Source organism: Salmo trutta, chromosome 21 (assembly GCF_901001165.1).
Source record: "Salmo trutta chromosome 21, fSalTru1.1, whole genome shotgun sequence".
Classification (NCBI taxonomy): domain Eukaryota; kingdom Metazoa; phylum Chordata; class Actinopteri; order Salmoniformes; family Salmonidae; genus Salmo; species Salmo trutta.
Genome location: NC_042977.1, coordinates 2,984,391 through 3,011,614, shown reverse-complemented (window position 1 = coordinate 3,011,614; position 27,224 = coordinate 2,984,391). Strand labels below are relative to the sequence as shown.

Genomic DNA, 27,224 nt, shown 5'->3' with positions numbered 1-27,224 from the left:
TGCATGCATTCATGAATTGTGGTTTGTTTAGGACGGTTAATGTTAATTGTTTAATTTTAAAACAAAATGGTTGATTGCATTTCAAAGCGTGAATGTCTCGTATGCTGTGTGTTGGCATGAACGATCGATACAGCCGATGTATTGAAATAGAAGCCTAAGTAAGTTACGGTATTAAGACTAAACAGTACACGCTCTTAGGCCTACAGCTCCATGGTGGTTATACAAGACTACTAATGATGACATTACTTTATTATAATATCAAGAAAAATGGGCTGTTACATTACAATATTGTTTTTCTGCCTGTTTGGAAAAGTGTAAAACACTACGTAATACCAGTCTGTTCTAAGGGGAAAAAATTGTAACGCCTTTTACAGCATAGCAAAGATTAAAAACAGCCGAATCTGTGAAATCGCTTTATCCGACATTTTGCCATTGCATGAGGCTTGGTGCTCACGGAATCAGTAGGCTATTACACTCAAACAGGCAACAGAAGCTAGATCTGTCTTATGTCAGATATATGGATGATAAATGTGCCTGGCTTTAAGTTAGGATATTGATTATAGACTTCAACCTAATTAAATTGGTTTCCTCTCTCTCCTCAATCTGCTTAGCCAAATTGACTAAGGCAAAGGCTGGTTCCTCATCTCTGCTGCTGCTCCCTCCACTGCGTTCTCAATCTAGATATGCTGGTTAATTTTGCTATTACGTACAGAGCAACATGGGGAAAGGCGGCAATTCTACAGCGAACTGAATATGGTCCGCGGTTCTGAAACAGTGACCGTATCCAATGCGGGAGAAAGCGCATGTTTTAAAATGTGTTGCACCATTATTTTGACATAATATAACCATATCAATTCTCTGGCGATATCTGAAATTGTAATGTTTAGTTCTCTACCATAAGCCACCTGTCATTTTAGAGAATTTGTCTGAACAACCAACTGGCATCACAACCGCAAACCACGCCTGTAGGATCGTCTGAGACCAGCCACACGGACAACTGATGAAACAGGAGTATTTTGGTCTGTAATAAAGCCCTTTGTGGGGGAAAACTCATTCTGATTGGCTGGGCCTGTGCCTCTTCCCAGTCATGTGCAATCCATAGATTAGGGCCCAATTCATTTTTAATTGACTGATTTCCTTATTTGAACTGTTGCATGGTGTTTCTTTTTGTTCAGTATGGATATGTATAGTGCAATTGTTTGATGTTCACGCAGCACTCCTCTGCAAAAGAGACTTGTGGTCCCAGTATGACTCCCTGGCAACAAAAAAAAAGGCCAGGGAGAAATTTCAGATTTAATCCAAAGGATGTAATCTGTAACGGCAGCCTGCATTGGAAATTTGTCTTCAGCGGCAACCAGGCAAATCTGAATCAACTGAGACCAGACTGAAGCATGTGATGAAACTGCAGCCCAAGTGGATGTGTCAAAGCTGAGTCCCAGATATGGTTGTGCCATCTTGCCAACTACTATGCCATTGGTTCTGCCCCAAATGGCACCCTAGTCCCCATTTAGTGCACTACTTTGACCTGGGCCCAGAGGGCTCTGGTCAAAAGTAGTGCACTATATAGGGGGGGGGAAAAGTACCATTTGGGACAGACTTAACTATGTAAGATTGATCTTCTGAAGATAATTGGGCCAAAGTTCCAAATGCGAAATGATTTCTAAACTGAAAGATGTGCTAAAGGTAAACCAAACTGTTTCAAAGTTAAAAAGGAAAGAATGGTGTGATGGTCAGACACTGAGGGACGGTTTCCGAGACAGATTATAAATACCCAATGCGTTAGCATTTACTTTTAGCCATAATACATACAGCCTGAGAATGTTTAGTGGATTAGATTCCCCATATCCATGTAATATTAATCATTGTGATCTGAAAAGCAAAACTGATCCTAAATCACAACTCCTACTGTGAGATGCTCCATATGGCCCCTGGCTGTGGTTTCTCTGCGGCTGCAAGCACTAAAACACAGTTGCAATGTTGCCTTCCTAGTTATGTTTTTTTTATTTTTTTTATTGTAAACGTGGTAACCACAGTGCAGTTGACAATACCATTTTATTTTCCATTTTGCTGTTGAGAGTACTAAAAGGAGATCCAGTAAACAAAAACTAGGAAAGAGTAAAGGCTGGGATTCAAAGGCGCGTTGTAGACAAGCTCATTGCAAGGGAACAATTTGCCTGTTACAAGGCAATGTCTCAGACGCTGCAGATGTTGGCTCAAGTGCTATGCAGTTGCCTTTGATTCCCAGCCCAAGTCTTTGTTGGGTTGATGTTGTTGACAAGTGTTCTGACAAAAGCAGCCTATAAGGGCTTTTGACACCTGAAAATGTGCATGTTCGATATGCAGATTTTGCAGAGTATAGGATCATTATAGTAAATTGGGAAGGTTAAAACCATTCTCCAGGTATTATGAAGATCTCTGCAGAATCTTGACGCCATCTCAAACATGCCATTATCCCAACATTTGCTTCCCTGGGATGTGGTTAGCTATGAAAAGGCTAATATGGGGGGGGGGGGGGGGGGGGGGGGGGCATAGGTTAACCTTACACAAGCCTGTTCTGGACCAAGTTACCCATCACAAGCTGAGCTATGGTAAGCCCTGGGCTAACATCAAGCTGCTATGGTTAGCCCCAAACCAGGACAATAACTATTCTGGGAGGCTAACATTCATCAAGAGAGCTTAGGCGCTAGCTCGCTACCGGTTCAACACAAGGCTAATCCGCTAAACGTTTTGAGGGATTTAAAAGTCTGAAAAGCCCTTCATTACAGACACACGTTCATTTAGAACTTATTAACTGAGACAATCTCAGCAGTCAAATCAAGAAAGGGGTTATGGCTCATGAGTTCTTCGTGGCTAAAGGATATGCGATGCCATGAATGAATACATTAGGAAATAAAATATCAGACCTGCTGTGCAGTTGGGGGGGAGGAAGAAAAAAAAACAGGGTCGGGTACTGGGGTAGCCATGGAAAGGGTTAATTAAAAACTTCTCAACCACAGTATAACAAAGTTTGAGACTAACACCACAAAGGATTCTAACACTCAGTGTGAAGCTTTGAGGGTAGATATGTTTTCCTTTCTTTTGGTAGCTAAATATTTAATTAGATATTTTATTCAAAGAAAATCTTAACATGTACACACGCTGACACTTGTCACTAGTAAGGAGTGGTGGGATTGGGACCTTTATTATTTGGTGGAATTCACTCTTGCCGGCGCGCAACAAATATACTGTGTATGCAAGTAAGAATATAATCAGCTAGAATAATAAATCACCATGCCTTGTAAACCAGGAAGTGTTAACAGAGCCTACCCACCCTCCCCCACCTACTGCCCCTCCCCAAAATAAACAAGATTTTTTTTTTAAAGACAGACAAAAGTTAAGACTGTAGATTCTCTCACTGGCTTCTTCAGTCTTCAATCCACATGTGTCACCAGTCACTGATGCCATGGGGTTTGGGTGTGTCTTTTGCGCCACCAAGGAGTTGGTTTCTCGAGGTGGGATCGGCTAGCATACTCCAAACCCAGGTGCAAATGCACTAGAATGGGTCGGAATACTCACGTTTTCTGTGGGCCTGGCTTGCCTGGTTGGTGTAGTTGGTCAGGGGTTTAAAACGGACCACGTTTTGTGTTGGCAAATGGAGTGTCAACATATGTTGACTGAGTTGGTGTTATGCGGTCACTGGAAAGCCGTTCCTTGTTCTTCAGACCAGGGTGCTCCACCTTCGCACAGTAGTTTGGGCATATGAAAATCCTGCATGGTTTGCCACAGTCACACAGATCAGAGAGGTGAATTTACTAGCTGGCTAGTCTTTGCAATTTCCCCCTTCTCCCCATCAACCAAAATTACATGGGCAGACTTGCGTGACTGCATCAGGGTTCCTGTGAGACTTGGGCGACGTCCCGATTCTCCACCCTATCCCAAAGAGTGCACTCGTACACTCCCCCTCATGGATTTCAAAGGAATGGACTGCTGTGAGGAATATGGTGAAAACTCCTTCCAGGCATTCTTGCACCAATCCAATGCTTTTAAATGCATGAGTGAACACTTCAGGAGGAGGTTGGAGAATCTGAAAGTAGCCTTGGCTAGCCCGGGGAGTGGAGGGATCCAGATTGAGTTTGTGTGAAGGTGGGGGACCTGTGTGTGTGGGGGGGCTAGTGCAGGTAATCGTCCACAGCAGCGAAGGCGCAGGATCCACTTCCAGAGTGTGCCATGATGGACAGGCACTGGGCGGCCTGTCCCACAGCCTGGGCCAGAGGGGGCTGCTTGGGCAGGTTATGAGTCTCTGTTGGGGGGGGGGGGGGGGGGGGGGGGGGGTAGAAAACAGCTATGTAAGGACTACATATCACTCCCATAGGCAATGCATAACTCACAAAAAATAAATAAAATGGTAGCTGATTGAGTAACTGTGTAAGGGCCTTTGTGTGCACATCTTATTAAAATCAATAAAAGACTGATTCAACACCAATTTTTGAGATTCATACATTTCTATCATCATTGAGCAATGCATTACACATCATATCCATGACATGGGCCTAGTAACTAAGGACACTAAATAAGTCAAGTCAGTTCCACACAGCACACCCATAGGCAACGCATAACACCTCCACAAAACAGTAGCCATGGACACCGCCAAATGACTAACTTGTTTACCATGGCTCGAATAAAAAAAAAGAGAACTTTCCATTTATGACCACGTTGGTAATTAACCACTCCCTAATTCCTTAACATTTTCAAAGGAAAACGATAACGCCCCGGTCAACGCAAACCTATACAGAATTAGCATTAATCTAATCAAAATGCTAAATTTACAGGTCCAGTTTCCCAGAGAGATTAAGCCAAGTTCTAGACTAAAAAGCATGTTCAATGGAGATTATCCATCGAAAGTGTGTCTTAGTCCAAGACAAGTCTTTTAAATCGGTGTCTGGGAAAAATAAAAATGTTATATATATATATATATTTTTTTTTTTATTTTTTTTTTTAGAATCACCCAAGAGTGTATGCCCCAATGATGTACAACACTTGACTGCTGGCCCAGGAATTGGTTGAGGAGAGGCTCTGAAGTGACAACCAGAGGTGGTGTACCTACCTAGAATTGCACTGTTGAGTGTGGAACACACCGGTTCCCTCTGGATAGAGTCCAGCTGGTAGCCCACTGGGCTAGTCCATGGGTCTGAGTAGGCCAGCAGACTGAATGCATCCTACAGAGGGAGATGGGAAGAGATAAGGGACATACAAATAGAGGAAGAAGACAGCCAAGAAGAACAAGAATTTGGAAGAATGTAAAAATCAGTGCAGGGAAAGGCAGGGTTGGAGAAACAGCTGTTAATGGAGAGATGAAGCAGTGAGTCAAGGTACAGTAACCTCAAATTGTACACTAAGTTCAAAGTTGACAACAGATCATACAGTGAACAAAAATGTAAATGCAACATGTAAAGTTTTGGTCCTGTGTTTCATGAGCTGAAAAAAAATAATTGGTCCATATGCACAAAAAGCTTATTTTGCTCAAATTTGTTTACACCCCTGTTCATGAGCATTTGTCTTTTGCCAAGATAAGCCATCCACCTGACAGACATATCAAGAAGCTAATTAAACCGCATGATCATTACACAGGTGCAATAAAAGGCCACTAAAATGTGTAGTTTTGTCACAGTTGTCTCAAGTTGAGGGAGTGTGCAATTGGCATGCCGACTGCAGGAATGTCCACCAGAGCTGTTACCAGATAGAGAAATTAACATTAAATCATCATAAACTGCCTCCAACGTTGAGAATTTGCTGCAAGTCTAACCGGCCTCACACCACGTGTACCCACGCCAGCCCAGGACCTCCACATATGGGCTTCTTCACCTGCGGGAGCATCTGAGGGTGGGGGGTGGTGAGGAGTATTTCTGTCTGGAATAAAATCCCTTTTGTGGGGAGAAACTCATTCTGATTGGCTGTAAAACCTTGGATGCAGCCATGGGTGGGCATAGCCCCACCCACTGGAGAGCCAGGCCCACCCATGGCTGCACCCTGCCCAGTCATGAAAGCCATCGATTAGGGCCTAATGAATTCATTTCAATTGAGTGACTTCCTTATAGGAACTATAATTTAGTAAAATCTATGAAATTGTTCAGTGTGGTAGTGTACTGCTAGAGAAATACTGTTTTGAGATATTGGAGGTAGTTATAGGCTAAGTGCAGTGCTACATTGTTAGACGTAATGTAGTGTGACATACAGGCAAAACATTCACAGCAAAATTTACATCCAAGGTTTTACAGCCATCACATTGAGCCATTTATCTGAAGTTGTTTGAACATAATTGATGGAGAGTACCTTGAGCATCTTCTTGTTGACCGTGTTCTTGCCGCATTCCCGGCGTAGGTGCTCACTCATGCTCTGGAGCTCCCGGCCAAAGTGGATCATCCTCTCGATGGCTGCCTGGCTTCCCCCGCACAGCTGCCTCTTGGACTGGGCTGACTCCACCTCTGTGGACACAGAACCAATCAAACGTGCACGTCACGCGAGGACATAGCATTCAGCCACTCAGATGGTTGGTTTGAAAGACGCAGACATAAGAGTCAATCATGTCAGTTGTACAGCCTCTTTTTTTGTAAAAAAAATACATCGGAATATAACAAAAGTGCAGTCTGGGAATCTATGCAATGACCATTTCAAATTTTGCTACATACCCATTGAATAATAAGTTATGCCTCATGAGTTTAGCGCAACTGTCTTATCCTAAACCCCCAAAAGATGATTTTCTCCATTGTTTACATTCGTTTGTAAACAATGTATAGCTTCAAAATGTTAAAACTATCATGTTGATGTCACGGCCTGTCACTCACCCATGTCTGCGTCACAGTCCTCTGTCTGGGCTCCGTGTTTGGAGGTGCCATTGAAGAAGCCATTGGAGGACTCGGTCACTCCGTTGGTGAAGTGGTCAACCTCCATGTCCACATCAGTACTGGGGGGGTAAAACAGAAGGTGTGTTTGAGTGGATCCGTTTCAGAAAAGCGAGGCACAGTGACAGAATTTCTAATCTTTAAAAATATATATTTGAAAGATTTTCTAATCTATTTTATTTGACAGAAAAAACAATAGACAACTTAACATTCATACATTAATGACGTCACACTTCCTCAGAACCACATTTCCAAGTCTCTGCTTCATTAGACTTTAGGAATTGTTTTTTTGGCAGAGCTAAAGACAAACTATTTCAATAAAGCATTTAATTGTTCCATTCTTGTAACATTGGAGTATCATTTGAATTCTAGTACTTATAATCTTGATAACAAATTAGTTATTAGGACTGCAAGCCAATTTGTAAATCCAAAGTTTTACGCAGTCGATCTTAAACCTGCGTTTTTTGGTTGTGTGATACGTCGTGTCAATACCTTGTTTTGCAGGTAGAAGTTAAGCAGGCTGTGCAAGACTGTTGGTATTTACTGGTTTTTATTTTATCTAGTGTTGGATGCATGTTGAGGCGTTTACAAGCTACCTAGTATTGAGTAGGGTGTTCAGTTCATAGTCTTATGCTCATGTTCGGTACATTATAGCCTTGTGCATGTTCAGTACCTGGCGTTGGGCTGCTGCAGGCTGTGGCTGCCATTGAGGGAGCTGAGCTCAGCAGCGGGGGCAAGGAGGGCTGGGCCCAGGGGGCAGGGCTTGTGACTGTGGGGGGAGGGGTGGGCCTTACTGGACATCACCCCGTTACAACAGCCGCCGTCAAATCCTGGGAAGCAACCAGGACAGTCAGATGAAAAACACCATACAAGACACAAAAAGGTGAATGGCAAGCTAAATAAAGTGCACCTTAAAGTATTTGACTAAATTAAATTTGATCCAGGACTGGGTCATGGATAAGGTTTAGAAACATTTTGCAACAAAATAAGAAATGTAATCCTTTTGGACAAGTCCCTCCCTGTTTGTTAGTGTTCTTCCGTTTGGTACCTATTGAACACGCCCCAGGGTCAAAATGGCACACTGTAGCAAAACGTTGTGCAAAGAAAAACTTAAAACAGAACAATTTCAAAAGGTACCTTCCTGTTTCGGCCTGTTAAGTGCCTAATGAACACAGCCAGATGTATGAATATATACTGAACAAAAACATAAAATGCAACATGTAAAGTGTTCTTCCCATGTTCCATAAGCTAAATGTCCACCAGAGCTGTAGCCAGAATTTAATGTTAATTTCTCTCCCATAAACTGCCTCCAATGTTGTTTTAGGGAATTTGGCTGTAACCAAAGAATTTCTGCATAAGCCGTCTCAGGGAAGCTCATCTGCACGCTCGTCCTCACCAGGGTCTTGACCTGACTGCAGTTCGGCGTCGTAACCGACTTCAGTGAGTAAATGCTCACCTTCGATGGCCACTGGCACACTGGAGAAGTGTGCTCTTCATGGAGGATGAATCCCAGTTTCAACTGTACTGGGCAGATGACGACAACGTATGGCACCGTGTGGGAGAGTGGTTTGCTGATGTTAACGTTGTGGAGAGTGCCTCATGGTGGCAGAGGGGTTATGGTGTGGGCAGGCATAAACACTACAGACAATGAACACCATTGAATTTTATCGATGACAGTTTGAATGCACAGAGATACCAGGACGAGGCACATTGTCACGCTATTCATCCACCTCATGATAATACATGGCCCCATATTGCAAGGATCTGTACACAAGTCGTAGAAGCTGAAGATGTCCCAGTTCATCCATGGCCTAAATACTCAAATGTCACCCATTGAGCATGTTTGGGATGCTCTGGATCTAAGTGTACGACAGAGTGTTCCAGTTCCCACCAATATCCAGCAACTTCGCACAGCCATTGAAGAGTGAGACAACATTCCACAGGCCACAATCAACAGCCTGATCAACTATGTGAAGGAGATGTCACGCAGCATGAGGCCAATGGTTATCACACCAGTTAGAGGCTTTTTTTTTTAAAGGCATCTGTGACTAACCAATGCATAGCTGTCATGGGAAATCCACAGATTGTTCAGTGTATCATATACCTGTGAGGTAGGCCTGGGAGCCACTGGCTTTGTGTCTGGGGCTGCTGAAGGGGCGGGGCGAGCCCGCGTAGCTGTCCTGGGACTTGGGGCTGCGGCCTCCCAGGCAGCGCACCTCGCTGTCTGTCCCATTCACCATCTCGATGAACTGTCTCACCCTGAGAGACAGTGGGAGGGTTACAAAGATTAGGCCTATCCAATACAACTGTCAAACCAGCAACCACCACATTAAAAATACAGCATCAATCAAGTACAGAAATACCAACAGACAACCAATTACACAAGGCTGCACATCAATGTACAGTCTTGCCATTAAAGGGTAAGTTCAGGAATTTACAACCACTTCCAGGGTGAGGAACCATCTAACAACAAGATGTAATATCCTGAGCTTCCCCTTACGAGGTACAGTTCCTAAATGTGGCAAAATTGCCTATCCCTCGCCGTTACTCACTTCAGCATAAATAAGAGGTTGGGGTTACTCTCCAGTAGGCTGGGGTACAGCTGTTGGGTGGTCTCAATGGCCTCTCCCATTCTGCCTGACAACACCAGCTTCTGGATCTCTGCAAGCACATCCCATTTACGTTCATTCACATATTGGGAGGAGACTTAGTGTGGCATGGCATTTCCCCATTCGTCTCCAAGGGTACGAGAGCATCAACATTTTAAAGTGTTATGGACAATCATTTATTCTAGGCCAATTCCATTTTGGCCCCTAGCCTCTAGGCAGACGTGTCCCTAAGAAATATTGTAATGGCTCCACCTATGCCAACTACCCATCTAGTCCTTTTACATTTCATGAATGTAGCATATAATTATAATATACTCAAAGCAAATACACAAGTCAATGACAGGACACACCCTAAACCCATCTTTCACACAAGCATGACTCACTCTGTCGGTTTTTAATGGAGGCCAGTTCCTCATGCACAGCCTGGTCTGTGGATTTGGCAAAGGCTTCGGCTGTGGCACAGTAACTATGGTGGACCAGGTAGGATGCCACCATTCTGTGGAGACAAAGAGGTGGGAGAAACATAACAGCTCAGAGAGAAAATACAGATAACAAATAATGATATGCTGCCTTCAAATGCTGTTGGGAATTTGGAAATACGAGGTTCAGACTCGGAAATAACCACTTAAAAACAAGTTGGAAAATTTGAGATTAAAAAAAGGTGGCAATAATACAAGTCAAACCAGTTGCAAAGGCAGATGAGAAATGTAGTTTCCATTGGTGTGTACAGCTACAAGGGAAGGTACTTACTTCTGGATCATGGACTGCCACTCTCCCTCCCTGTCCCCTATGGGGAACCTGTCGATCTGGGCCTGGATCTTAGTCCGCCACTCGCGCATGTAGTCCTCGATGTCGAACACAAATGGGTGCTGGCCAAAGTTGGCATCCACCACCTCCCCAGGGGTCTGCAGCCCCACTGTGGGGTACAGGTTGGGCTGGGGACACAGAAATATACTAAGATGATTTGTTAAATCAAACAAATTCGCTTAAAATGTTGGATGTATGGTTCAAACATATCTTATTTTTGTATTTATTTTCATCAAACCACTCGAGGGGAAAAGTTCCATATAGCCTCTACCACAAACTGGAGAGATATTATATACACTATCATTTCACAAACAAGATAGGTCAAGGAGCCGAGTTGATACCAGGTGTGCATTCACTAGGAACCAAACTAAACTGGGAGGGACCTACCTGAATTTGTCTGCTTAAAAAACGTTTTTTTGTTCTCCGTTGCAAAACATTTCACTACAATGTGCAATAATGAACACACTCCAGGACAGGTTGGTTTATAAGGAGCAGATGAACAAAAACATGGCAACATGGTTCAGGATCCTCATCTAACGGACTGAGATATATATATATATATATATATATATATATATATGCACACATTGTACCTTAGTTTAGCTGGCAGAGTTGGAGTCAAAAGAGCTTTACATTGTCAGCTGTGTTTGAGCATTCAACAAACTCTTCAGACCAGGTAGCCTATTGCCCTTTCCAAAGCCAAGACAATGTACTGAGAGCAGAACTTGCCATCCATCAAGAAAGACTCAACCATTACTTGCATGGGGGAGGGGGGTGCAACTCAATATTAGGACTGTGCTCCTAATGTTATGTAGACTCAGTGTATATGGCAAGGTAAACGATCCCAGATTTTACAAAGAGGGAAAGACATAGGACTATCCGTACCAAACTTTAACATGGGACAAAATGTGCCTGGAAATACAATTTTCAACTTTCTTCTCCCCCATGGCTGAGTAGTGACAAATATGGTGTCTCATATTGGCCTGGAAGAGGTGGGGTTCACTGATATGACCCTTAAACGCTTTGGTGCTACTATTGCTCACAATTTCTATTTGCCGCAAAACTTAAAAAGCTAGCGATTAAAAAAAAAAGTATGGTCCACTTAACTAATTGAATATGAACCCCCACCCATTATTAACTGGAGCAGAATATGGAAAAATATGACCTCGACATGCCATAATCCGAACCACCAATTTATTAATTTTAGGTTTGTTCAGACTGTTTAACACCAAGGAATCATTTTACGATTAAATTTGCCCCCAGCGGAGGGGGCTTATGTACGCATTTATTTGATTGTTTTTGTACCCGTAACCCCCCCTCTGAAAAATGACAACTGAATAAAAGGTTGGTCACAAAAGAAAAGCAGTATAGGAAATTAAGTGGAAGTCATGGAATGTGAGTTTTATATTGGCATATTCAATAAATAAAAAAATCCCCATGACCACTTGGGTTGCATTCTCATTCGACATACTCTGGTAGTTCCCGCCCCATTTCATGCCTGATGAACATAACCCTGGAGTTAGCAGCAGAGGGATTTCTCAAAGCCCGTTTCATGGTCTAACAGAGAAAGGTCAGCTCCAGTGGAGTTGACGCACATCACCGTAGAGCCCAGAGAAACATGAATGCTGGCTTGTGGCCAACAGCTTCTGCTCAATGGATTATTGTTTTGGCTAAAGCAGTCGTATTTTATCCCCAAACAAGTGGTCATTCTGCTGGTAGGGGGACAGCGCAGCCAGCACTCTTCCCCCCCCACCCCCACCTCAGTGCAGCAAAAAATAAAATAAAATGCAGACATGTAAATTGCACATTTTTTGGGAACTTTAAAATGGCATAGATTCTTCAGTCTTCACATTTTTGTTAATCGCAGATCCTCCAGGCAGCAAAAAAACATTCAAAATATGCATTGTTTACATTAAAGCTACAATCTGGGATTTGGGAAGCTGTACAATGTTCATTTAAAAATCTTGATATTTACCCATTGATTCTTTAAGAATTGAATGTATAAAAGTCAAAATGAAATTAGCACAACTTTCTATCATAAGCCAAAATAACACATTTTATTACTCCATCCATTGTTTACTTTCTTGTTGTTTGTAAACAATGCTTATCTTCAAATAGGGTTCAAACTGGTAGGCCCGATCAACAACCAGACAGCATATAGGGAGGAGGTCAAAGACCTGGCCGTGTGGTGCCAGGACAACCTCTCCCTCAACGTGATCAAGACTAAGATGATGTGGACTAGAGGAAAAGGAGAACCGAGCATGTCCCCATTCTCATCAACGGGGCTCTAGTGGAGCATGTTGAGAGCTTCAAGTTCCTTGAAGTCCACATCACCAACAAACTAACATGGTCCAAACACACCAAGACAGTTGTGAAGAGGCCACGACAAAACCCAAGCTTCCAAACAGCTTCTACCCCCAAGCCATAAGACTACTGAACATCTAATCAAATGGGAACCAGACTACTTGCATTCCCCCTCCCCCTTTTACACTGCTGATACTGTTATTATCTACGCATAAGTCACTTCAATAACTCTACCCACATATACACTACCGTTCGGGGTCACGTAGAAATGTCCTGGTTTTTGAAAGAAAAGCACACTGAAGATCTGGTACAACACCGGGTACTACTCCCTTCACAGAACAGCCCAAACTGGCTCTAACCAGAATAGAAAGAGGTGCACCAGGGCCTCCCAGTCCTCTTTCTAATCTGGTTAGAGCCAGTTTGCACTGTTCTGTGAAGGGAGTAGTACACAGCGTTGTACCAGATCTTCAGATTCTTGGCAATTTCTCGCATGGAATAAGCATTCATTTCTCAGAACAAGAACAGACTGACGAGTTTCAGAAGAAAGGTCTTTGTTTCTGGCCATTTTGAGCCAGTAATCGAACCCACAAATGCTGATGCTCCAGATACCTCAACTAGTCAAAAGGTGGTCAGTTGTAGTGCTTCTTTAATTAGCACAACAGTTTTCAGCTGTGCAAACAATTGCAAAAGGATTTTCTAATGCGGAATTAGCCTTTTAAAATGATACACTTGGATTGGAACGTGCCATTGGAACACAGGAGTGATGGTTTCTGATAAAAGTAGATATTCAATTTGTTTTCAAAAGCCGCCGTTTCCTGCAACAATAGTCATTTACAACATTGTCTACACTGTATTCTTGATCAATTTGATGTCATTTTAATGGACAGCATTTTTTTTTTTAGCTTGCGCAGGGAGTCTTGTGGTTGATGGGCCTAGAGTGGAATGCTACCTTGTAGTGTGTTCGTACGGTATAATAAACTTTGCTACGCTGGAACCTTGTCGTTGTGTCATTTCGAGTTAACAGTGTATATGCATGCCTTCAATTACCTCAACTAACCGGTGCCCCCGCACATTGACTGTACCGGTACCCCCTGCATATAGCCTCGCTATTGTCATTTTACTGCTGCCCTTTAATTACCTGTTACTTATTTTTGTAGGTATTTTTCTTAAAACTGCATTGTTGGTTAAGGGCTTGTAAGTGAGCATTTCACTGTAAGGTCTACACCTGTTGTATTCAGCGCATGTGACAAATTAAATGTGATACCATCTCTTGGAAGGTTAGTCCATGCAGCTAGAGTATGATCAATGAATGGGGGGGATTACATTGCCCTAACCCCATCCCTCAGCTCAGCTGTGGACCAAAACAAGTGGCAGGGGTGTCGTTTAGGTTTTTTAAATCCCAGAATGTAGCTTTTAAAAGAAAAAAAAATGGCCAGTGGAATAATACTTACCGGTAGATCTGTAAAGGCTATTCCTAGAGTACAGGAGAGAAGATAAAAACATCAACATACACACTTCATCTCTGACTGAAGATCCTATGTTGGGTACAGGAATGCATGATGCAGCATATCAATTCAAACCATGATGTTCAATTGGACAAAATGTTGTCTCTAAAATATATTAAAAGGGTGGGATGAAATGTGAAGAGTGTAGAAATGTGCCTTTACGAGTCAAATTATTCAGACCAGGATGAGACGGAACAATATTGTGTGTCATGTGTTTGTTTACACGTGGCGTGTTGTTTGATAGTGATATGTTGTAAATAAATAATTGTTAATAAAAATTAAAGGGTGGGGCAGGCATTAGGTGTTAGTTCAGAGTGTGTACATTTTCATTTTCCGGTTCCAAACGCCACCAGAACTAGCCTAAGAGACCTTGGTCCAATTTAGGAAATCCCCCCCCAATAACTCCACAAAAAGTTCAACTGAATGACACGGCTTAAGATCCATAATGAATTATTACATTAATTCAATTAATTTTTATGTTCTAGAGCAGGTATGTTCCATACCTAAGCTGTGGCCATTCTTTGTGTAGAAACAAGTGTTGTTGATGAGGTTGACGCAGCAGCCAATCACGTCGCCTGTAGTGAACGTGGGGCCGTAGGGCTGCCCCGTGCCGGAGGAGCAGAACGAGTGGCCGTCATCTCCATGGTAACCATACGAGTGTTTGTCCCAACCTGCGAAAAACCACAGACATTGTCGTCACTCTGAAAGATGCCTTGACTTACATTTTTGATCAGTGTATATTGTTACCACAACAATAGGATGTGTTGGCCCCATGTTTCATGAGCTGAGAAAACAAAACATCCAAAATGTTCCATATCCACAAAAAGCATATTTCTCACCTGTGCTGGGAACAATAAAAACACTACTTTAAAAATGGGCATTTTTTGTCAAAACACAACACCTCCAACGTCGTTTTAGAGAATTTGGCAGTATGTCCAACTGGCCTCAACCACAGACTACATATAACCACGCAGGGGGAGGAGGGGTTGCTGAGGAGTATTTCTGTCTGTAATAAAGCTCTTTTGTAGCAAAAAATATTCTAATTGGATGGGCCTATGCCCTCCCAGGCCCAGTTATGTCAAATCCATAGATTAGGGCCTAGTGAATTTATTTTTAAATAATTTACTGACTTCCTTATATGAACAGTAACTCAGTAAAGTCTCAAATTGTTGTGTTTATATATTTTCAGTATTAAGTACCACTTCTCTATAAGTTAGTACTTTATTAAACCCCAACGAGGAAATGTGTTTGCATTAGCCAACACACACACACACACTAGAAGCAACACTTCACCAATGCATCTTAAACTAAAAACGTTCAGATTAAAAAGCCTCACAGCAGAAGATGAGGATCCGTTTTACACCTGGGTAAAATATAGGCCTATCGATCTGCCATGGCATTGGTTAGATTAGAAGCTCACATTTATTTTAGTATCGGTTTTTAAAAGCTATGACCTAACAACAATTATCTGCATTGGTGTATTATGCTAATTAGGTATCTGTTATAAAAGTCAAAATAATTTCAGAAGGTTCTCATTTGAAATCTCATGCGTGCATTAGGTTTCCTAAGAATTAGCCACATTACATTTGACACTTATGTGGGTCACAAAGCTACTAGCAGTTTTATTTAGCAAGTTAGCAACTAGCCATGATCCGGCACTGCTCTGTCTGCTGTTTTGTACAACTGCGCTGCATTGCTATGCCGTGGCTCTTTGCTGGGCCCGCCCTGTGTCCTGAACTGTTACAGGATACAGCTCAAATGGCACCCTATATACTGCACAACTTTTGACCAGAGCATGTGGGGCACTATATAGGAAATGGTCTTCCATTTGGGATGCAGGCCAGTGTCAGAGAGAGACACCCTGCACTGCCAGATAACACACACCCCCCCCCCCCCCCCCCCAGCATGTGACCCTGTCCCAATGGTGTCATGTCAGGCCAGAGAATAAGCAGCCTGTCTGGCTTCTAAGGGCACACCCACACGAGTTTCAGACAATACATACTCAAAGAAAATAGACAATCCACTGAAACACACACACACAAGAGTATGTTCATCACCAGCACATCTTCCAGACAATGTTCACATAATGCCCCATCACAGACAATTCACAAACCAAACAGTCTTCCAACACACCCGAAGACCAAGGCAGAGTCAACATTGACACACAAGCTATAGCTTTCAGAGTCGCCTTACCAGGGAGTCTGTTCATGTTGACACCTTGAGCTGAGAGACCGATACCCATGTACCTGATAAACAGAAAGATAGCAGGGTCAAAATGTGAGATGATCCAGGCATGTTTACAGTTATAAAGTATTGGTTCCGCTGGCTACGGATATCTAAACCGCCTCAAGGGAATTTCATGAATCATACCAACATGACACCCTCACATAAAGGTCAATTCCTAACTGTCCAGAGATGTGATCAGCAACGGAAATCAGGGGTGTGTTCATTAGGGCACACCATAGCAAAAGTTGGATTGCAAATGAAAAAGTGTGTTTCTTAGACAAATTCAAGTTAGTCCCTTCCTGTTTTTGTTCCGTTTGGTTCCTAGTGAATACACCCTAGGATAGAGTTGATTAGTTGGGGGGGGTGGATCTAATCTCACAATCGTTAACTATTACAGGGAACTGATGAGATGACCTCGATTGAACAAAATGTTAACTGTAGACTATGATTAGTGAAGTCAAAAGGGGTTTGCGTGGGTAGAGCCCAATGTGTGCGTGGTGCCCAATTCTGTGCATCCATCTTACCCATCTCGGCCTTTACTGATGATTTTCACCTCAAAGTAGTAGACCCCGCAGGCTGCTGGGATGGGATGAGTGGCTCGTACGGATGCTGCATCTTTAGGGGTCTTTCCATGACCTGTGGGTGGATGGAAGCGATGCCATGAATGAAACAAGACGCCCTGTAATCAATTCAACCCCTAGCTCTTACCCGTAGGCACCGCTTTAGATCTGAAACAATTGTATAGGCATAAGTAGTATGGCAGAAATTTCCTCTGGCCAATCAGACGGCAGCAATTACAACTACCATATTGCTTGAACCTATTAGATCTACTAGAATGCCGAGAGGTGTGAGCGGAGAAATTGGAATTCAGCATTAGGTGAACAGAAAAAAAGCCTTTTCCCTAGTGCTGAGCGATTAGTTCCTTTTGAGGTCGATTATGTATTTTTAAATCACTTCAAGTCCTCCTTGAAACTGAGGCAAACTGATACAAATAGTGGAATAATGCCATATAGAGCATGCTAAACAAGGTTGGAATGTTATATAAATTCAATAAAGGCAGTAAGTAGTTAATTTGACACAAACATAAAAGAGCTGTTGAAATCGCACTATGGATATTATAACTTTAGAATTACATTGTGGGCTGTAAAGCCTTACCTATGGATCTTGGCACCATGAAATGGGGAAAAAAAAAAAATATATATATATATATAAAAAAAAAAATACAAAAAAAATAAAAAAATAAAAAATAAAAAAAATCGGCCTACTCCGTGACAACACTGAGCTAATGTGGCTCAATTCACATCAGTCCTAGCCGCAACAACATTGGGATATCCCCCCTCCCCAATAGGTAAGGCTGTACATGGCAATATGAATGTTCAGTACGTACAATAGGCTGAATAGAGGTGATTTTCCCACAAGAGCATTGAAGCTAATATTTGTGTGAACTCTTCAGAATTGCAATCTGTGAGTGTCACAGAGTAGGCTGATCGCACATTTCATGGTCCCAAGATCCATAGGTAATGCTGTACATTGCAATACGAATGTCAACATGGGGCTGGGCGAAATACCGTATTTTACTATACTGAACAAAAATAAAGACGCAACATGTCAAGTGTTGGTCCCATGGTTCATGAGCTGAAATAAAAAGATCACCGAAATGTTCTGTACGCACAAAAAGCATATTTCAAAAAGACCACGTGTAACCACACCAGCCCAGAACCCCCACATCCGGCTTTTTCACATGCAAACTGTCAGAAACTCTCTCAGTGAAGCGAATCTGCATGCTCGTCGCCCTCAGGGTCTTGACCTGACTGCAGTTCGGCGTCATAACAGACTTCAGTGGGCAAATGCTCACCTTCAATGGCCACTGGCACACTGGAGAAGTGTGCTCTTCACAGATGAAACCCGGTTTCAACTGTCCCTGGTACAAGACAGACGTTTGGGCAAACGGTTTTGCTGATGTCAACGTTGTGAACAGAGTGCCCCATGGTGGCAGTGGGGTTAATGGTATGGGCAGGCATAAGCGACAGACAAGGAACACTATTGCATTTTATCTATGACAATTTTAACGCGCAGAGATTCCAGTTCACACCAATATCCAGCAACTTCACACAGCCATTGAAGAGTGGGATAACATTCCACAATCAACAGCCTGATCATCTCTATGTGAAGGAGATATGCAGCACAACGAGGCAAATGGTCACACTAGATACCGACTGGTTTTCTGATCCACACCCCTACGTTTTTTTTTTTTAAGGCATCTGTGACCAACACACGCATATCTGTATTAACAGTCATGTGAAATCCATAGATTAGGGCCTAATGAATTTATTTCAATTGACCGATTTCCTTACATGAACTGTAATGCAGTAGAATCTTTGAAATTATTGCATGTATCATTAATAGTTTTGTTCAATGTATACACACAGCTGCACGGACAGGTTTGGGTTTTTACTTCTACAAAAAGGTATGTCAATGTTTATTTTGTTAAATGTCCATCTTTATAGATAACCTAGTTTGCTAGTCGTCTCACTCCCTCTCCTTCCATAAATTCCCATGCGCTTCCCACACCAAGCCCTGCCCAGTCACTCGAGCTCTGTCTGCATGGTCAGATGCAACAAGATGTTGGTGACAACGATCCGAATTTCCACTTTGCTTCTTAATATGAGTCCACAACCTAATATAAGTCTCCAACCCGGTTCCTGGAAAGCTACTGTCCTGTAGGTTCAATCTAACCCTAATCTACACCGATTCTAATAATAAGCTGCTTAATAAGCTGAATCAGGTTAGTTACAACTGGGGTTGTAGTGAAAACATTCATATTTGTGGAAACTTCAGTTGTGTTCTGTGGGTGACACGGAGTAGGCTGATACCCCATTTCATGGACCCAAGATGGGTAATCGCGTGCCTGGCTACCCAGACTCCGTGCTCCAGTCAAATGCAAACGCATTCGGGCCGTCTGATTGTTCCAGAAGCCGATGGGTTGAGCCAGAGTACACACACGGGTAAAAAAAAAAAAAAAAAAAAAAAAAACGAATTCTCATTGGCTTTGATACTCTGATTGATTATAGACGATCCCGTCGCCGATTACTTTTTGTACAACGCCCCTCGTGCCCTTTGTCACCACAAACGACTTCAATGATGGCAGTCGTAGACTCAAGTATCTAGCAAAAGATAGCGCAGTAGAAGAATTTAGTGTGAGTCGCCAAGGCACTTTACCCTAATTGCTTCTGTAAGTCGCTCTGGATCATTATTTAACTAGGCAAGTCAGTTAAGATCAAATTCTAATTTACATTGATGGCCTACCCCCGCCAAACCCTAATGATGCTGTACGCCGCCCTATGGGACTCCCAATCATGGCCGGTTGTGATACAGCCTGGAATCAAACCAGGATCTGTAATGACGCCTCTAGCACTGAGATGCAGTGCCTTAGACCGCTGCGCCACTTGGGAGCCCCGCTAAATGTCTGCAAAAAAAAAAACAAAACAAGTCAGTATCAATGTCAATACACACGAACGGGGATACCTAGTCAGTTGCACAACTGAAATCTTATTCCACATTTAACCCAACACCTCTGAGGCCTTTGTTATTGGTTTTATACATTTGCGCAATCTCCGCCAATCTCAAAAAGGGGGTCATTGTTAGCGATTTTCAGCAGGCTACAGTCGTAGGGCCCTATAAAATATTTTTTTTTTAGATAAATTCAATTTTTAAAAAATGGGGGGGGATTCTAATCCACAACAATGCTTAGCCCACATTAAGAGACCACTAATGAGGTGTGGGAAAATATTATTATTTATATATATTTTTTGTGGGGAGGGAATTGGTGAAATTTAATTAAATTGTGAACCAAGCAAGAGGCCGTTGTGTAGCGGTGTTTCTATACTGTACAGTGTAGCCTACATGTGACGGCAGAGTTTATTAACACCCACCCGACTGATACTGTGCAACTCATCAGGCCATTCTGCCAGCTCGACCTACTTCGCATTCAACAACATTCCGTTTGGGAAGGTTGTTTTGGGAAAGCCGTTAGAAGTTTTCATTCAAAACAGCACAAGATGACCGAATTACGCTTTGGAAAGATTGACCAAAAAGTACATTTCTGGTTTAAATATCCATTGTTAACTTAGCATTTACTGGTAGATACACTACATGACCAAATGTATGTGGACACCTGCTTATCGAACATATCCTTCCAAATCATGAGCATTAATATTGGGTTGGTCCCCCTTTGCTGCTATAAAAGCCTCCACTCTTCTGGGAAGGATTTCCACTAGATGTTGGAACATTGCTGCGGGGACTTGCTTCCATTCAGCCACAAGAGCATTAGTAAGGTTGGGCACTGATGTTGGGCGATTAGGCCTGGCTCACAGTCGTTGCTCCAATTCATCCCAAAGGTGTTCGATGGGGTTGAGGTCAGGCCCCTGCGCAGGCCAGTCAAGTTCTTCCACACTGATCGACAAATCATTTCTGTATGGACCTCGCTTTGCGCATTGTCATGCTGAAACAGGAAAGGTCCATCCCCAAACTGTTGCCACAAAGGTGGAAGCACAGAATTGTCTAGAATATCATTGTATGCTGTAGCGTTATGATTTCACTTGACAAACCATAAAAACAGCCCCAGACCATTATTCCTCCTCCACTAAACTTTACAGTTGGAAATATGCATTGGAGCAGGTAGCGTTCTCCTGGCCTTCAAACTCAGATTAAGTCTGTCAGACTGCCAGATGAAGTGTGATTAATCACTCCAGAGAACGCATTTCCACTGCTCCAGAGTCCAATGGCGGCGAGCTTTACACCACTCCAGCCGACGCTTGGCATTGCGATCTTAGGCTTGTGTGCGGCTGCTCGGACACGGAAACCCATTTCATGAAGCTCCTGACGAAGTTATTGTGCAGACGTTGCTTCCAGAGGTAGTTTCAAACTCTGTAGTGAGTGCTGCAACAGGACTTTAACAGCACTTGGCAGTCCCGTTCTCTGAGCTTGTGTGGCCTACCACTTGGCGGCTGAGCCATTGTTGCACCTAGACATTTCACTTCACAATAACAGCACTTCCAGTTGACCGGGGCAGCTCTAGTAGGGCAGGAATTTGACTAGTTGGAAAGGTGGCATCCTATGACGGTGCCACGTTGAAAGTCACTGAGCTCTTCAGTAACGCCATTCTATTGCCAATGTTTGTCTATGAAGATTGCATGGCTGTGTGCTCGTTTTTTTTCTTCTCTATAAACTGTCAGCAATGGGTGTGGCTGAAATAGCCGAATCCACTAATTTGAAGGGGTGTCGACACAAAAAGTTGTGTATGTATATATATATATATATATATATATAATAAATCGAAGTCTTTCCTAACGCAGTCGTTCTTCTGTGAGCTGCTCCACGAAACAACCACTTGAGAGCTGCGTGACAGTTTGTCCCGCTCAAAATAATCTACATAACCAATGTTCCCTCGTTTTTTTGCTGAGCAAAAACTTGAACTTTGTGAAAACTGTGCAACTTCCGGCACATGTTTACTGTGAACAGGCTGTACCCGCTTTAAGTTAATTTTAACAGTGGTCAAGTAGGCTACTGTGGCTATTTGATCATAATGTAGGCTTACCAGAGTTGTTCATCATCAAATAATTTAGAAAATGCATCCCATGATATTTCAAAATGTTCAGCCTACAGTAGGCGCAGCAAATGTCTGGTGTTCAATATAGGCCTACATTCCATGAGACTTTTGGGAAGAAAAAAAACAAAAAAAACACACACACACACACACACACACACACACACACACAACCTGTTTATCCACTTGTCCTTCAGACAAAGTGACTGAAAATGTGTTTGACGCAAGAAGCCACTTTATAAAAACAATTATTCCATTATCATTATCACAGAGAATCAGACCATGTATGCTACACTCTGCCCATTGGCTACTTAGCTTATGCAAAATACAACTGACCCTTTCAGACCAAAAAAAGCTTTTAAGGGCGGCAGGTAGCCTAGTGGTTAGAGCAGTGGTTCTTAACCTGGGTTCGATCGAACCCCAGGGGTTCGGTGAGTCAGTCTCAGGGGTTCGGCGGAGGTCAAGACACACACCCGACTCATATGATTCGTGATGACACGCCCCGCTTGGCCATCATTGGCTGCAGGTGATCACGCAACATCGCTTGGTCTATCTGTGCTGCAGGGAATTTGGCGCACTCAGTAGTCGAATTGTGACTGTCGTGATGGTACGTCGTGTGATTTCTTTCTTAATATTTTAATCCCTTCATACTAACTATGTCGAACAAAAAAAGAAAGTGGTCGGACGAATATGTACAATATGGATTCACATGTATAACGGAACGTGATGAGTCAGCGTCCTAACTGCATGATTTGCAATGCCAAGTTGAGCAATTCTAGTCTAGCACCGGCAAAACTAAGAGAACACTTCCTTAAGCTGCATGGAGATGGACAATACAAGAACACAACGCTCGCTGAATTCAAGGTGAAGAGAGACATTTTTCCAATTAAGAAGGGTTCGGTGAATGCGCATATGAAACTGGTGGGGGTCAGTACCTCCAACAAGGTTAAGAACCACTGGGTTAGAGTGTTGGACCAATAACCGAGAGGTTGCTAGATCGAATCCCCGAGCTGACAAGGTAAAAATCTGTCATACTGCCACTGACCAAGGCAGTTAACCCACTGTTCCTAGGCCATCATTGAAAATAAGATTTTGTTCTTAACTGACTTGCCTAGTTAAATAAATGTAAAAAAATTTTTTTTTACCTGACTCGCTTTTCAAAGACGGCTAGAAATACACACATTTTGTGCTCTTGTAGGAAGCAAATCACTCATTGCCGACTAAAAATTATCTAGCACTGGGCTAATAACTCACTAACTAGCAAAGGATATGAACAAATGTGCACACTTGGCTACATGCAGCTCTCGCTTAATTCTCAAAACAAGCTCACCTACTCACGACCACTCATGCTTTAAACAGTTCAGTTCAAAGTGAATGGCACAGGGGCCATTGCCATATATGGACATCTGCATTATAGGCCTACTGCAGCTCTGATTGGTTATGGCGCATGGGCCTGTGTAGAGTACGAGCCTGAGTGGTGCCTGCCAATGCAATAGAATCCAACGCTGATGCGTTCTGCCTACTACAAAATCTCTCGCATAGTTTGTTTCGTTAGGTTGCATTGAAAGTGCCTAATATTGTGTTGAGTCGATCACAATTGCCACAGTAAAGGGAAACGTTGATAGTGTTAACGGGGGGATTGTAGAAAGTCGAATGAAGTTCAATCTCTTGCTTCTCTGCGTGGGCTGATATTTCTTCTGCGCAGAAGTCCCAGTGGAGCTTTGCGCACGTGCACAGCTTAGAGTTAACATTGTACATAAACTAACAGCTTTGGGAACAGACTTTTCTCATCAATTATATAGCCTAGATTGAAAATAGCATTATGGATGATCGACCTCCCCAGATGGCTTCCAAAACCTACCTGGGCCAGCACCCCATGTCAAGTCCTGCCAGATCCATATGTAAGGCTATACAGTGCATAGCCTACAGGCATTCCCGTAATGTAATTCTGAAGTCTAATACAGCCACAGTGCCATTTCGGATGTGTCAAATTAACTACATTGTCTTTTGTTGAATTTATATAACATGCCAACCACACTTGGACTACGTGATGCTAAACATGGCATTATTCCACTATTTGTATCCGTCAGTTTCAATAGGGGAATTTCATTTTGAAGGCGTACCGCAAATTCCACTATTGTGGCTAACTGCACCAGAGGGGAAGAGGGCCAACTCTGCGAAAATCTCCCTCCAGCAGGTGGTGTTTTTGTTGTTTCGCCCACCAAGCATGGAGTTTTGTATGGAGGTCAATGAGAGCTGAATTTGGTCAACAACAAAGAAAGTATGGCTTATTTGCTACATGAGGTTTATCTAATAGAAGTTTCATATTGCTTAAGTGGTTACAAGTGTACTGCTAAGTAGGACACGTGACATCCCGGCAACTTTGAGAACTTTAATCGGAGTTGTCTATTCATGGCATGAGGCTAGTAGTATAGCATCCATCGCCATTGAATACAGGTGGTTGAAATCAACAACCCTCATCGAATATTAAAAAAAGGATTACAATAATGAGATGTATCCACCAATACAAAGAAAGGATAGGCGGGAACTAGACAGCCCGCCATGCCGCTTTGCGGTCAACGACTCCCATTGTTTGGGCAAAGAGACATGCATCTTGTCAGTATATCTATAATCTTTGGCCCACCCATCCCTGTGAACATAATGACATGCCCTAATGCGTCAGTCTCAAGTGACCAGTTGTTGTCAGCCAAGTGTGTTCGTTTAAGGTTTGCCCTATGCCTGCCTGGCTGATGCATCAAGGAGCCAGGGTTCCGGTATAGAAGCACAGTTCACTGCTCCTACAGTTTTGCACCAGTACTGGCACAGAAAGACAATTTCCATAGAAGTCAGATTTGAAAATTCCTAATAAAAGACAGTCATCACCTTTGTGCACAAAACATTCATTGAATTATTTCAAGTTGTCACAGAGGCTGATTTCCCCCCAGCCATTTCCCGGTTGTTAAAGTCTAATAATTAGCCTAATTTCAGTTTGTGACAAAACAAGCTAGTGTAGAGAATCATTGTACCATCTAAACCACTGAAATATATTTTCCATAACCAAAAATATTGTATTTTCAGCTGTTTGAATCTGTTGTACAAAACAGAAAGATGCAAAAATTAAACTTAACATGAAGCATATAAATAGAGCTACAGCTTTTTAGACTTGCTTTCAATGAGAATGACAGATCTACAAGTCATTTCTATGTGAATTTAGTCAGGTGGCACCAAAAAAAACATTGCAGCTTTAACATTTTATATTCATCCAATGTTTTTGGATGACATCGTGGCTGCTCCCTGTGCGCACCGAAATCAAGTGCGCATGTCAAGTTAGGCTGTGTAAACCGGATATAAAAACGGTCCATGAATCGGCATATGCAAACTCGAATAGATTACTTTGAAAACAAAAAGGTCAGGCATAGTCTAGTTCTTATACTATAACCTCAGTGGTCTGTATAACCACAAGAGGATGTGTAAAGCCATGATGTCCTCCAGACACATCGAGATACTATGAAGAAATTGTTTGAAGTGTAAAATGCATGGCCTACACACCCAGAAAGGAAATACACTGTTACACCTTGATGTAGTAGGCCTACATCAAACACTGGGGGAAAAAATACACTTCAGATACCTTTAGTTGGTTGAGTAACAAAGCAAGAGCCTTGATTGTCACTCTAGCCATTGACTTAGTTGCTACTTCCTAAAAATCCACCATGACATAGCAACCGATTGAATAATAGTATTTGTCACCAATATTACTTAATATAGGGAATACAGATCCTAAATGGCTAATGCTGAAGAAGCATATCTAGGCTAGCCAGCTAACTATAGGCCTATAGCTAGACGACAGCCTACACAGAATAAGGGCTTTGCCTTTAGGTGTCGTTTTTTGTTTTGTCAGCTTGACAGAGCTAGCTTGCTGATTTGTATGCCAGTTTAACTAGTAGGTTAACTAGTAGATTAATTCATTTGTGAACCCTGGGCCCTTGATAAATAAAAAAGAAAACAAGCTAGCAGTGGGCCCTGCCATTATAAATCAGTTAGCCTAATCAGCTAGGGTTACGGGAGGTTTTGGCCGGGGTAGGCCGCCATTGTAAAATAAGAACTGGTTCTTAACAGACGTGCCTAATTAAATGAATGTTAAATAGAATAAAAATTACAAATCAGCGGTTGTAACATGTTTATTTCCGGACCTGGTCGAGTCAATCTATGCTAAACAGCTGAAAAACAAAGAAGCTAGCCAGTTAGGTAGCAAGGTACAACTGACATGTCAATTATGTTTTTAAGAAAATCAAATTATCAACTTTTGCTAGCTTTGACAAACAGTTGTTAGCCAGGACTGCAGTTCGTCCAACTGGAAAGCTCGCTGGCGTAACGTTGCTACTTAACGTTCTTGTTTTGGCTGGGGATTTCGCCAGCTGGTTTACAAGATAGCGTATTGTTGTTGATCATTACCTAGTTACCAACCTAACTTAGTTAACAAAAGTCAAGCTAATGTTAGTGTTCAGCCAACTAGTGCTGTCAATTCGTTTTGAGAACAATAACTGCTAAGATTAACTGCGAACGTTGGCTAGCTAAGGTAACGTAGCTAGCTAAGAATACGGCTAGTTAGCCACTGACATGTAACCTTAGCAAAGTAAGCTGATGACGCTAGCTAACGTTAGCACTCACATTTAATTTCATTCATGCGTTATAGATAGTTACCTTTATAGTGCACTCGAAGATTGTTCTGAGAGAGGCCAATGTAACTGAACTTGTCCTTCGGGCTCCAGGATCGAGGAAGCGGGGTTTCAAGTTCGTTTACCGCTGGATAGAGCCGTCTGAGTTGCTGGTTGAGCTCATTTTCCTGCTCGTTCAGAGCCGAGTCTCCGTGAACAACAACAGACATAAGAAACCCACAGCCCGATGACTGTCCAGACATAGCGAACAAACGGTTTTATTTAAGTTAGAAAGGCGTGTCAGCCACCGATTCAAACAACGTAACTAAAAGTCAAACGCCTCCACAAAACTGTCAATTATTTTAAAAGCTAACGCTGCTAGCTAATGCTAGCCACAAAACAAGCTAGCAAACTAAATACGCGTATTGCAAAAATGGCTCAATATCTGACATTCGCTAAACGCATAAAACGACAAATCAAACGAAGAAAACCCATCTCGCTAAAGCGTTTCGAGGAAAAACTGAAAATATACGACACGATTTATCTCGCAGATATGATTAGAGCTGGTAGACATCGACAAAAGTATGGCTAACCTCGATCTTTTGTTTGTTGTCGGTGCTAATCCACACATTCGA

The 27,224-nt window shown here is 42.5% G+C and overlaps 1 protein-coding gene across 1 annotated transcript; it reads right to left on the bottom strand.

Moving 5' to 3' along the window:
• Positions 1 to 1,982: 1,982 nt before the first annotated feature.
• ranbp9 (RAN binding protein 9) lies at positions 1,983 to 27,224 on the bottom strand. The gene is made up of 14 exons (XM_029703957.1): positions 26,636 to 27,224; positions 16,854 to 16,965; positions 16,297 to 16,349; positions 14,607 to 14,774; positions 14,050 to 14,072; positions 10,238 to 10,422; positions 9,871 to 9,983; positions 9,431 to 9,539; positions 8,983 to 9,137; positions 7,552 to 7,708; positions 6,822 to 6,940; positions 6,310 to 6,461; positions 5,084 to 5,195; positions 1,983 to 4,279 (listed from the first exon to the last, which is right to left on the bottom strand). Exons 1-14 carry the CDS (start codon positions 26,850 to 26,852, stop codon positions 4,149 to 4,151), a joined length of 1,806 nt encoding a protein of 601 aa, XP_029559817.1. The 5' UTR covers positions 26,853 to 27,224; the 3' UTR covers positions 1,983 to 4,148.

What these genes read in the sequence shown, in the direction of transcription:
- ranbp9 (XM_029703957.1), bottom strand. Translation starts at nt 26,852, where the DNA reads ATGTCTGGACAGTCATCGGGCTGTGGGTTTCTTATGTCTGTTGTTGTT. An exon ending in TCTTCGAGTGCACTATAAAG is followed by an intron (nt 16,966 to 26,635) that starts GTAACTATCTAT and finishes ATCCACCCACAG; the next exon opens with GTCATGGAAAGACCCCTAAA. An exon ending in CAACATGAACAGACTCCCTG is followed by an intron (nt 14,775 to 16,296) that starts GTAAGGCGACTC and finishes GGTTTTTCGCAG; the next exon opens with GTTGGGACAAACACTCGTAT.